The sequence below is a fragment of the Glycine soja genome, chromosome 11 (genome assembly GCF_004193775.1).
Source record: "Glycine soja cultivar W05 chromosome 11, ASM419377v2, whole genome shotgun sequence".
NCBI lineage: Eukaryota > Viridiplantae > Streptophyta > Magnoliopsida > Fabales > Fabaceae > Glycine > Glycine soja.
Window position 1 is genome coordinate 47,401,014 of NC_041012.1, and position 13,708 is coordinate 47,414,721.

A 13,708-nucleotide genomic window follows, 5' to 3' on the forward strand; every position below is an offset into this window, starting at 1 on the left:
GCATTTGAGTATTTTCACATCAATTTAAGAGAGATATGAAAAAAAATTATAGTTGCTTTTGCATTAAACATAATAAAAGAATGTTTGATCCATGTCCTTAAGTTCAAGTGAAAAATAGACACTAATTTATGTAGTTAAAATCTAACTTTTGAAAAACACAAATTACAAAAATTAAAATTTAAGGATCATTTGGTGGAAAAATATGTTTACACTTACAATCAATTAAAAATCATAATTAATATAATTTTTAAAATAATTATATTAAAAAGTCAACACATATAGTAACTTTTTATTACACAAAAAATATAAAATTATTTTAGATCAACCGTGAATAATTTATTTTCTTATATATAATATGCCACATAGCTTTTATTCTTTTAGATTTTTTTTAAAATTTGTTAAAAAATATATATATTCTATTACAAATTTTTAAAAATGAAATAAAATAATATACTGTATATATTAATAAAAAAATAATTATTAACAATCAAATCAGTAAAAGTGTCCAACATTCCAAAAACTGTAATATTTTGTCATATTGTGCACTTTTTCGCACGCTTGTAGCCCCAGAAAGCACGTCAAGGTACACGCTTGGTTGCATACAAAAAAGACAATCCACACTAACACCGAGAAGCAAAAGAAGGCTCTGTCTTCCTCTTACCCCTCCCCCATAAAGTAAAGAGGATGCATTGCTCTATTTCGAGGACCATTTCCATTGCTTGACATATTCATTTTTTATTCACTCTACCTGTCAAAAAAATACTACTGCTTATAATATAAAGTATCCATATGATTAGTAGAGATCAAATAGAGTTTAATTTGAACTACTAAATAAAGATTGAAAGGCACACCTTCTCTAACTATGCCGAGTGTGTTATTCTTTTACAATAATGAGCTCAGATCCCATAAGTTCATCACTTTTTATATTTCAATGCTAACATTTTTACATAATTTTTACTTTTATTAAAAAAATGAAAAAATATTCATTAAATACGCATCAAATATAATGTTAGTCATTTTTTAATCAAGTTAATTCTATAATCAATTAAGTCCATAAAAATTTATATAATTTTCACTTTGTAAATAATTAAGTCTACAAAATTTTATATTCTTTAATAATTAATTAATATTTCATCAATTAGGTTCATTTTATAATGTTGTAAATTTTTTATTTATAAGTATTATACTTTTTAAAATATAAATAAATATCAATTATACAATAAATATTTTATAATTTAATAACTAAATGGACCTTTTCTAATCTTAATTCCTACTGTTTTTTAAGTTCAAAGGCTTTTATCTGGATATCCTTCTCTCATTAAATTTTTGCAAAACAAAAAAAAAAATGAACCTCTTTACTTATGTTTTATTTAAAAATTGTATAAAGATATTATCAGAAAACAATTCTAAAATTCTCTTACTATTTTTCTTTTTTATTAATAAATATTGAATGCCTTTTATATTTACAGGACATTATAAGAATTTATTTTTCTATATAGTATTTTTTATAAAATAGTAGGAAAATTTGTATAAAAAAAAGGCATGAGAAGATATAGAACTACTCAAATGCAATACATATATATATTATTGTTATTATTACTGCAGAATGCCAGAATGATCACATCACATACAAGTTCACCATCCCTGAATTGGAGTATGGAGATATGACAAGAAACAAGGCAAGGACACCAGAAAGAAAGGAAAAAAAAGAAACAAGAGAAAAACATCTTTGGAGATGTACGTATTTACAAAAGCAAATTTTGCGAGCAACAAGTCCCACAAGGAAACAAATGAACTCCAACGTTATAACAAACAAGCACTTGAAACGGAAAACATGCCATTAGCTTCTGGGAAAGCAAAACCAGAACCTTGAAACCGAGAAAGAAAGAAACGTGCTTTCGAAACCTACAGAAAAATAAAGCACTCTAATGACACGTGTGGGTTTTCTAGTGACTCCTTCACTGAAACGGTGTCGTTTTCCTCCACAACACCCTTAGCCTTAGCCGGAGGAACTCGCCGGCTGATCCCTCCCGGCGGCCTGAGCTGACTCCGACCGCCACGCGACGGAGACCTCGACTGCCGGACAGTCCCCTCGCCAGAATGACGGCGGGCATGGTCGGACTCCCTCCCGCGAAGTGGCCGTGACCTTGCCGGAATTTCCGGCTTTCTCGCCGGAGATTTGGGCCTCCGGTCTCTGCCGTCGACGGCGTAAGAACGCTTCCGATTGCGAGTTCCGTTGCTTCTCTTGCTCGTGGCTTCGTCTTCTCGGTTTTCCGTGACGGTGGTGGCGGTGGTGGTGGTGGAGAAGCTCTCGCCGTTGCTGCATGTTTCCAACACGAGAGAAACTTCTTCTAAATCCAACGCTTTTCGGATGGGCACCTTTTGGGGTTGAATAACGGGCAATTGGGTCTTCGTTTGTGGCATCAAAGTTGAAACTTGTTGAGGTTTGGAGATGGGTGTCTCCGAGAGAACCTCTTTCACAGATTCCTCTTCAACGGATTGTCGGATTCTGATTCTGCAGTTTTGTTCGTGGGATCCAAGGTGAGGTTGTTGGTGTTTGTCGCCATTTTGAGGTGGCTTAGAGTTAGGGGTGCTGAAGCAGCAACCCATTTGGATTTTTGGACCAAGTTAATTGTGAAGAGGTTTCAGGTTATTGTAATGGTATAGTAGTAGTGGTTGGAACAAGACAGTGTTCGATGTTGTTGCATGGCTAGCTTAATTGGTTTTGAAAATTTTGATGGGAAAGTAAATGATGAAAAGTGGTTAACGGCTATAGAAATGTAGGGTGGTTTGGAAAGTGAAGTAAGGAAAAAGGTTGTTTGCGGAGAATAGGGAAGTGAGGAGTAAAAGGGGCAACACAGAAAGAATAGTGAGGTTGCATATAGATAGATAATAGATTGTAGTAGTTAGATTGAGTGAACAAAGAATATGTTGAACCTGCTTAAATAGCTTTGATCTTGCTCTAGATGAAGGACAAACCAGCATCTAACAATCTCACATTCTAGCTATCCTAATTAAAAGGGAAATTATATTTTACTTAAATATATTTTTTATACACTTAATATATCCATTTTTTAATTTATTATTTAAATTTTTTACTTAAATATATTTTTTACACACGTAATATATCCGTTTTTTTAATTTATTATTTAAATTTTTTACTTAAATATATTTTTATACACGTAATATATCCGTTTTTTAATTTATTATTTAAATTTTTTTACTTATACATTTCCAATCTTTTTACTTAAATATATATATATTTTTATAATAAAGTGGGATTTTTTTTACCATGAAATTCATGAAATTGGTATAAAGTGAGATACTTTGTTATTCCTTACACTTTAAGGGAAATAGATTTAACATCAACGTCTGTTGATATAATTTTTATATTATCAATCAATTAAAAATATTATTAAATATGAATTTTTTATATAGATAATTATTATAAAAATTAATAAATATATCATATACAATAATTTAAGATAAAAAATAATCTAAAATAATTTTACATGACAGCTACTCTCATACACTATTTGCTCAAATATAAATGAGAAATAAAGATAGTTATATAAATCAACTGGATGTTTAATGATGAAATTAAAAAGAAATTACATTTTGATTTTGCAACTAAAAGAATCTTAATTATTTTTGTATTTTATTGATTATATAAAAAAAATGTGATTTTTTTAACCAAAAAATCACTTGGCAGGATAATAAGCTAAATACTATAATGTAATATATTTTCCTCGATCTTAAACCAAAAAAATATAAGTATGTTATATATTTTGAATTTTGAATTTAATGTTTCTAATTTTTTAGTTGTGTTACTCTGCATGGGGGCAATTAGCATGTGTTCCATTCCATGACATACATAAAGGTTGCGCATTTTTTTTACTGAGTTGTCCGTATAGAAGTTCAAAAATAAAGATAAAGCAATTTTTTATTATTTTTTTACGAGAAAGATAAAGCAATTTTAAAGTATCGCCTTGGAATGCACCGAAAAAAAAGTTTATTTAGCAAAAATAAAGAAGCATCGCCTTGCATTGTTTTCAATAAGACATATATAAGTTTATAAATTTTATTTTTTTAGAAGAAGTTTATAATTTTATAAACATCACATATAAAATTGTATTAAATCGTAGAAAAAATATTTATAGTTCTGTTTTATGGAATTAATATTTGAAGCTTTGACCTAGGCACCTAGCTGTTCTTTGCAGAGTTTTCATAAATAGATATTTAAAGTAGTATTTTTGAAGATCTAAATATTTTAAATACCTTATTAATATTTACTTTTTTTTATTTTTCTGTTATTATTATATCTATGTTTCTCTCCCTTATATTTCTCTCTCAATAGGTATTAAATAACATTTTTTTTACTGAATTAAATAACAACTTATTAAAATTCCCATATCTTTACGCTAAGAATTTAAGTAATTTATAAGTATCAAAATTATTAAAAAAATAAGTTTTATGTTGCTATAGTAATGGTTAGATATTGAATTCATTTTATGACAACATATTTATGTGCTATGGCTTGTCAATTCAAGTTAGTTTATGATGCAATTCATAAACCGTGTTTATAAAACTCTATTCGTGTGTTGGGTTTATTAAAAGAAAGTAAGTATATTTTGAAACTTCAAATTGTTTTTGCAACTTTAACTGGGAAGAATTCAAATTCCAAATCTTCGAAATGGACGAATGCTATGCGGTGAACAAAAGAGATAAGTAGATTATCAATCTGACCTGCGTGCGTGTGAGACCACTAGTTTTTCAGAAGATTTAAATATTATATATTACTCGTAATATTTTTATGCTATTAAATATAGTTTTTAATGCTGTTTTAATTTTTGCACATTTTGTTAAATGGTAACACTTATTCTGCTAATTTTATTTTTGCGGATTGAGTAGTGTTTCTTGCATAATCATTGGACACTTTTATGTAATTTAGATTTCACCGTGATAATCTCGTAAATTTTCCCCGTCCCAAACATTCTGAAGTTTTTCTTTTCAGAAAATGGAAAAGATGAATTCAAAAGTGAATTCTGAAATTTAATGCAAAGAAACTGAAAAGGATGAATTCAAAAGGCAATTCTAAAAGTTTATGCAAGAAATGGGAAAAGATTATTCAAAAGCGAAACATGCTGGGCAAGGCTGTCAATGTCTTGCTAAAGAACGTAAGAAAAAGAAAGGTGTACATGTACTCCTTTCGAATTGTCAATTGAGAAATATAGTAATTTGATTTTAAACGAACAAAACGAATAGACAGAGAAAGCTATGAATACGTGAAAAAATTAGGTGGTTTTTTGCGTACCATTCTTGAAAATGTTTTTGTAAGCTTTGAATTAATTTTATGTTAATACTATAGAAATAATTCTGTGTATCTCTATGCATACACGAACATATTTTATATCGTTTATCTTTTTATAATATTTATAGAGTGCCAAATCCAGATTTTACAAAAAAAAAAAAAAAAAACACATATTCTAGATGTCATTGTGGACAAATTTGTAGTGTCCCAAACTTGGAATAATTTGTAAATATGTAGAAATTAGAGAGATTGACAAACGATTGGGAATAGAGATACCTAATCCATATCTAAATCTAGTAAGTAAAGCCTGTAACAAAAACTTCATACTGAATGTTAAGTTTAAGGGATAAAATCCTCTCAATTGTTGAATAAACCTTGATACGATTAAGTTTAAAGATCTTACTTTTTGTTCTTGTCAGCCTCATCTCCAAAATAAAAATATTTTACAGTGATACTTGTCGTTCTCGTACCGATACTTGTGGAAAGGTTAAATATTCAAACTCGAGATACTTATGCTTTCACTTAATTTCTATCTACATAAAATCAAAATTTGACAAGCAAAATTTAATATGAAAATGATACACTATATTATTACCATTATTGAAAAATTAATTCCCAATAATAGTCTTAAACATTCACCTTTTATAAAATGTCATATATATGTATTTTTTGGGTACAATAATCATGACTGAAAAATAAGAAAACAATTGTCACTTTAACTTGTTAAGAACGTTGGAGTACGTAATAATAAAAAAGTTAAATATTATATAAATAAGAAGAAATTTATGAATCTAAACTTTAAGATTTTGAGTTAAAGTGTGATATCAATTTTTTCTTGTATGATTGCTAATGACAAAACTTGGAGGATAGTTTCACACATGAAACAAATGATCCCCCCGTTCCTTTGATCAACATCAGTTTCTTCAATTGTAGTAGTAATAGACAATCAAGACCAGAGCCCCACCCAGATTATCCGAGCAAGCATTTTACACGGAGAAACCCATAAAGTACCAAAGGGACCCCCCAAACTTTCCATATTTCAACAGGTTTTTATTTGGTTGAGGAATGAATCGTAGCCAAAAATTGCTCAAAGTATTCCAGCTTTCAATAGTTTAACCATTAGTCCCCACAGGATGTTGTGAGACAGACACTAGCCAGCCTGTCACAAGTCACAACCCAAAAAAAGAATACCTCACTGCTCTTCCAGGCTATCCACCAGATGATTGTAACGGTAAACACTACACATGGATTCAGGACAATTTGCCAGCAGAGTTATATTATATAGGCTCTTGGTGGTGGTACTCTGCTATAAAGTAGTACCCAATTCCACTTCAAAATTCAAGTCCAGTGAGATAAGTTTGAATGTCAACCACCAAACAAACCCAAATTGAGTAAACACTTCAACAATATTAAAATCAACAGCTTTAAACAATTTCTCAAATAAGAGGTAAACACTTATTACTTTTAACAACTACAGCAGCTGGTGTAAGTTAGCACCAGTTAAATAGAGAAAAATGAGTTAACGTAAATGAGAACATATACAATCAACCTTTGAAATTTGCATTTTCTAAATAAATCAACCAATCCACTCATGGGTGTTTGGGTTGGGGAGGAGGCAGTGAAAAAAATAGCAGACAGCTTATGCCCGTTTATAGCTTTTTACTGATTATTACACGTGGCATGAGCATCAACAGCAATGTAGTAAGCCTGCGCTCCTTACATATAATGCACATTGAAGTGTGTAAATAACAAAAATGATGGTGGATCAAGAAGAAGTCAGCTTTGAGGGAAAGCGGCCCGATCTGATTCAATCATGGATTTGATATAGAATTCACCTGCCTTGTATGATGACCTCACCATGGGCCCAGATGCCACATATCGAAAGCCCTACATACAAAGTAGAATTATTCGTCATTCATATCACATGATCAAGCTATAATTAAATATAGTATGCAGCTTTTATATTAATACATTTTTTCCACAAATCATCATGATGCTGGATGCAGCAATTAAAAGGAGAGAAATGTGCCATTATTACACTCGCTTGATGTATAGGATGCCAGATGAATTGCTAGATAAAGATTGCTATTGGCAGGAGCCACTGGGGTGTGCTAACTCCTAAAGATTAAATAAGGGAATGACAAGTCTGAATTTACCATGGATTAGAAAGTTTAATCCTTAAGGTGCTCAAAATATTCTATAAGATAAAATATTGATAGTATGAGATATTCGTCAAATATTCTGACAATTACTTTGGTAACCAATTACTTATGAGAAACAACTGCTTTCTTTTTCAATAACTCCCACAAACCCACAAAAAGAATGATTATTTCTTTCTCCAAAATATGTTAATTCAAACACAAACAAAAGACTTACCATTTCCATGCCAAGTTTCTGATACTTATCAAAGGCCTCTGGGGTAACATATTCAGATACCGGCATATGGCGCTTTGAAGGTCTCATATACTGACCAAATGTCATCACATCAACACCAGCCGCTCTCACCTTCTCCATTGTCTTCACAACCTGATCAGGTGTTTCCCCACAACCTAACATTATTGAAGTCTTAGTAAGTGTTCCAGCAGGCGCATATTCCTTGGCCATCATTAGAACATCTAATGACTGCTTAAAATTAGCGCGATGGTCCCGTACAAAATTCTGAAGCTCTTCGACTGTCTCAATGTTATGTGCAAAGACATCTAATCCTGATTTGGCAACCTTCTCTACACAGTCAGCATCTCCTCGAAAATCTGGAACTGTAACAATAAAAAGAGTGCAACAATCATCACAGGAATAAATTTGTGAAGCTGTATTTAAAAAGATTTTTAATTAAGCATACTAGCATAATAATTGTCATAGTAGCATCCCCTAGATAATAATCCATCTCAACAAATATATACTCAGACTGAAACCTAAAACAAAAAATATGTAAAATGTAAATACAAAATCAAGCCAAATTTATTCTCCATGCTCTATCAACAAGATCTCTTTTTAATTCTATTAAAATTCATACAATTAAAATAACCGATTTCAATAATAAAACTATGTGTATGGAATTCATCAACAAAAACTGCATAGGGAATTAGTAATATAGGTACCACCTAATTCACCTTGCAACCTACAGTTGAAACAAACAAACAAAAGATGGTCTTTCCTTTCATATCCATTATCCCCTAACTATAACTGCAAACCATAAAAATGCTCAATTTTTCAAATAGAGCTACGTGCCCATCTATCAGGATTAGACTTGGTTGTTTGCTATTTGATAGAACTAGATGTTCATGCAAATATTCAGGAAGTACAAATATTCAAATGCATACCTAAGGCTTCTATCAGCATATTTGGCTTCAGTGCCTTCAGCTTCTGCACTGTTTCAGAAAAATGACCACTCCCTTGATCAGGTAAATCATCACGGTCAACACTCGTTATAACCACATAATCCAGGCCCCATGATGCAATTGCTTCAGCCACATTGGTGGGCTCATCAGGGTCAGGTGGTGGAGGAGTCCTGGATGTCTTAACATTACAAAATCTGAAAATTGACATAAAATAATTAAATTGAAGTGAACTAGTGAAGAAACTATTCCAAGTGCAACTATAACTCTGTAAGTCTATAACAGGTCTTGAGTAATTACACTAATCTCCCCTGAAGTTAGTTCCTATTACATCCAATACTTCTTTGGGAAATTACACCTACCTTTCTTACCTTCTCATTTACAAAGAGAAATAGTGTAGAAATATACATAAAGTAGGCAAGGTGGGGGCAATTTCTCAAATAAAAAAGGGTAGGTATTACAGAAGTACACAAAGTTATGGCTGTGTGTAATTTCCCAAACAAAAAGGATGCCAAGTGTAACAAGGCTACCCTTAAGAGAAGTCAGTGTGTAATTAACCCATGTTTTAGTAACCTATAAAAAATCACATAAGGCAGTACAGATTAAAATCAGACATAAGCATTATTTTCCTTTTAATTAACATAACAATTTGATCATAACTACAAGCTAACAACTAGATAAAAGAGGATTTGGCTCCTCTAGAGTGAGACAAGTACACTTTAAAAGACAGGGAGTACAATTTTAGTTATTGATTAGAAAATTAAAGTTAGCATTTTAACAACATAAAAGTTTGTTATACTTCCGAATCTAAATTCTAAGATTGTATCAATGCCTATTTTAGTGGTTGTTGTTGGGCCTATCAGACCACATGTTACCAGACCATTATCAAACCAATCACAGATGTTCAGTCTTTCAAACTGAACGCTATAAATATTAAGTCCTACAAACTTACTTCATGCTCAAGATATCCCGTCCTACAAACTTCACACTCAAGATGTCCAGTCTTCAATGTGAATGAGATGTGTTGGAGATCCTACATTAACTAACTATATTATATGACTAAAATAGTGTATATAAGTGGAGGAACAAGTAAAACCCTCAGCTCATGAGAGCTAACTTTTGGAGTTGAGTTACCCAAATTGTAAGACATACATGTATTTTGTTACAATCTCAGCCGACTATACCTACATTTAATCCTCTAAAGCGCACTCCTTCGCTTTGGAGAAATTAAATCCGATGAAAGGAATCATTCCACTCACCTCAACTCATCATTCCATAGTGTGAAAGTGTAAACAACTCAAACAATTAGAAAAAGTAAACAAATACATAAAAATAAAACGAAATGATTGGATTATAACCTGCAACCTCGAGTACACGTGTCGCCGAGAATCATGATAGTGGCGGTGGCAGTGCCTGTCTCGCCGCCGGACCAGCACTCCCCCAAATTAGGGCACTTCGCCTCCTCGCAAACCGTGTGGAGCTTCAATTCGCGGAGCTTCTTCTTTATCTGCACGTACTTCTCGCCGCCGGGAACGGCCTCCTTCATCCACTTCGGCTTCGGAAGCGGCTTCTTCTTCGTCCCGACCTCCACTGAGTACGCGCTGTCCGATTTAAGCGCGACGAAATCCGACAGCGACGGCGATTCCTCCGCCAGCCGGGCTCGGAGACCCGCCAGAGTCTGCGGGAGCTGCGACGGCGCCGCCGCCGGCGTGATCGTCGAAGATGAACAGAAGAGTCTCGCCGCGCATTTGATGTTTCCGGCGACGCTTCTGATCCGTGAATGCATCATCATCTCTCTCTCTCTCTCGGACAATCACAGATCGATCGCACAACGGAGATAGAGAAAAAACATAAGGATGAAGATGCACGCGACACGCACACACACACTAACCCCGCTCCATATGGGCCTGAACGTTGCTTGGAGCCAAGTTGCCCCAACTATTTTACACTATGGGCCTATATTACAATAGCGGCCCATTTTCATTGAATATGCACACTCAAATACTCTACGGATTGTGGACTTGTAAGTTCAAACTGGATAAAGGGGATGAAAAAACGGCATTACAAGTATACAACATAGAACAATATTTTTTTACTGCATTGTTATTATTGTATTTAAAAATAAAAAAATTCACACTACATAAAATATATAGCTGTCATCTCTACAAAAATGTCATTAGCTAAGATGATAATGAGTTCGTGTTGTTAATGTTATTGTAAAATGAGCTATGTTTTGTTTTTATTCATCAAGAAAAACAATATATCCATTGACAAGGACATAAAACATGCAAATGCAATACTGCTGGCGCTTTACACAAACCAATGTCTAAAGTTTAAACCGCCATCTAACAATGACTAAATGTTTTCGCGTATAACTCTACACTTTTTAAAACGGTGGCCAATTTGTCTTCTTGTTGTCAAAGATGCCCATTGGATTTGGGCTTTTTCGGCATTCATTGGAATTCGGATGCCAAAAGGGACGAAAATGTTCGCTTTTCACGTTCCTTCAATCCATTTTTCCCATATGAAGAATGCAAAGGTGTTGCGTTTTATGTTTACACACACACAAGTGTCTTTTTTCAAATAATTTATATTTTTCGAAAATTCTTAATTGAGTGTTATAAGTAATAGTTTCATTTTTTGTCAAGAGTGGTTTATGGGAGAAAGAAAAAGTCAAGTGGTTGATGTCAGTATATACTACGTATAAGATAGTGCTCTCGCCTCTTGACCATGATCAACTCTTGATAATCCTGCAACGATATTGAAAAATAATTTCAAACTGTCACTCTGTAAAGTGCTTTTTCCATGGCAAAGAGATGATTGAAAAAAAAAAAAAGTAGAGATCAATTGCAAGTGTCAGTCCTTCCAACTTTATTCATTTTGCAATGGTTTGAAATCCTTCATTTATTTATGGAGGAAGAATTCGTGAAATTGGTCCAAAAAAATCTTATCATCGGAGGAACAATCTTGAGAAGTATATGAGAACCCGCTTTGAAATATATCATCCATGAATTGTTCGATTATTTTCCATATTTCGACGATGTGAAAATTCTAAGAATTTGGATATTGTTGAATGGGTAGTAATTGAGGGGGAGTTGGGGTCCCGATACTGCTTAATTGTAAATGACTTCTAATATAGTAAAATGAACTCATAAAACTGTTGTGTTTTGTTTTTGGCCAATGGCTTCAAATGAAATCTATCTGGAAATATTTTTCTTTATGTGAGCTCTTGTCACAAAAATTATGGTTCCATTTGAACTACATTCCAAAATCTAGTTTTGAAGATGTTGTATATATCCTAGTGGGTTTGAGTTCCATTTAAGAACAAGTGTTTTCAAGGAGGTATATGTTTCCACAATTTTGAAAGCTATAGGTTTGGAAGATAAAGACATGGAAGATGCATGTTTTACCTCTAGGAGTATAATTTGTCTAACAACATTTATATGATCATTTGTCCAAATTTTTTATACCCCAAACACAAAATGTAATTTACAAATCAAATCAATCTATCCGTTTTTTTTTAACACACTCTTTTGTTTTGTATGCTGCGTATTTGTTAGCCACACAATTTTTTCTTTACAGCAGTTAGTAAAACAATTATGTACCAGCGTTTAACAATTTATCTGAATATAAGTTTCTATATATAACAGAAAGAAAAATAGTTCCAACAGTCGATTTCAATGAATTACGCAAAATATAGAAAATAAAATGATTTATTTGTCTGATTTCTTTCCTTGGAATTGAAAATAGAATCGTGTGCATTGCAGAGATTCGGTATGGTGAATGACAGCTATGGTTGAGGTAGATAAAAACACCAACCCAGCTTTTCGACATACATTTTTTCCCCGTTTCGATGCTTCGTTCCTCTTACCCTTGAAAGCTACCAAACTAATTTTCCTTTTACTTCACGGTCTTTGGATCATATATGCAATAAAATTATAATAATTTATATAATATTTGCTTATATTTCTTCATTACATTATATATTTTATTTCATAATTTCCTTCATTTTTATTTCTTTTATTTATATAAATTATTATACATTTCTTGTAAGACTATAGTTTTTCTTTTATTTTCTTCCTGAACGTGTAAAACTTTTTCCAAATGTAGATTTTTCAGAAAATATCATTGTAGAAAAGAGCTCCAAAATAAATTAACGTGGAATTTATTCTTCTCATTTATTATTGATGTGGAAACTATGCTAATAGTTGTTGTTTTATTTCAGATAGTCCAAATTTTTCTCAAGATATTTACCATTGACTGTTAACATCTGAGCAAGAACAAATAACCTGGCAAGATAATGGGATAATTTCATAAATTTAATTTTCTATTCATAAGTAAATTAAAATGCTTAAAATGCAATGAATATTTTGATTGATTAATTTATTATTATTATTATCATCATCATCATTGATATAAAATATTTTTAATAAAAAAAATTAATAATAATAAAATATAATATAATTTTTTTCATTTTGAATATATCTAATGAAAATTACATATATTATTTTTTTGCTGAATTATTATTAGTAGTAAATACTTTATAAAGTTAATATTTTTTCATGCGAACATATACTAGATTAAAGTAATAGTATAACATATATATATATATATATATATGTATATATATATATGTATATATATAAACATACTATTTTTATAAAATTGAAAAATAAAAAATATACTTATAAATTACAGTATAATTTAATACACCTACTTTATATTGTCATTTCTTAGTTCTTACACAAAAATATGCAGATATATCGTATAAAATTCAGTGGGTATTATTAATTTACTGACACGAAGCCGGTAACAATCATTGTTCATTGAGTCCAACACATGAAGACCATAGTCCATAGAGAAACGGGCGGCTCCGACACAAATCACTGTTTTCAAAACGTTATATTCTTAAGTTTCTCGCGTATATCCTCTTAGACAAGTATTTTCTACGCATTCATTTGTTATGATTTTAAGCTCTCTTATCATTTGTTATGCCTCAATCTTTAGAGTTCAGTTTATTGTTGGTCAATTTTATTTAATATCAATTAATTTTAAGATCAAA

General features: G+C 31.7%; 2 protein-coding genes across 2 annotated transcripts; both read right to left on the reverse strand.

Annotated features, from left to right (window-relative positions):
* Positions 1 to 1,905: 1,905 nt before the first annotated feature.
* On the reverse strand, positions 1,906 to 2,610 carry LOC114373366. The gene has a single exon (XM_028330838.1). The coding sequence runs from the start codon at positions 2,608 to 2,610 to the stop codon at positions 1,906 to 1,908; it is 705 nt and encodes a 234-aa protein (XP_028186639.1).
* Positions 2,611 to 6,720: 4,110 nt separating this feature from the next.
* Positions 6,721 to 10,474, reverse strand: LOC114377126 (lipoyl synthase 2, mitochondrial). Its single transcript, XM_028335528.1, has 4 exons — positions 10,005 to 10,474; positions 8,632 to 8,843; positions 7,688 to 8,067; positions 6,721 to 7,198 (listed from the first exon to the last, which is right to left on the reverse strand). Exons 1-4 carry the CDS (start codon positions 10,436 to 10,438, stop codon positions 7,088 to 7,090), a joined length of 1,137 nt encoding a protein of 378 aa, XP_028191329.1. The 5' UTR covers positions 10,439 to 10,474; the 3' UTR covers positions 6,721 to 7,087.
* Positions 10,475 to 13,708: the final 3,234 nt, after the last annotated feature.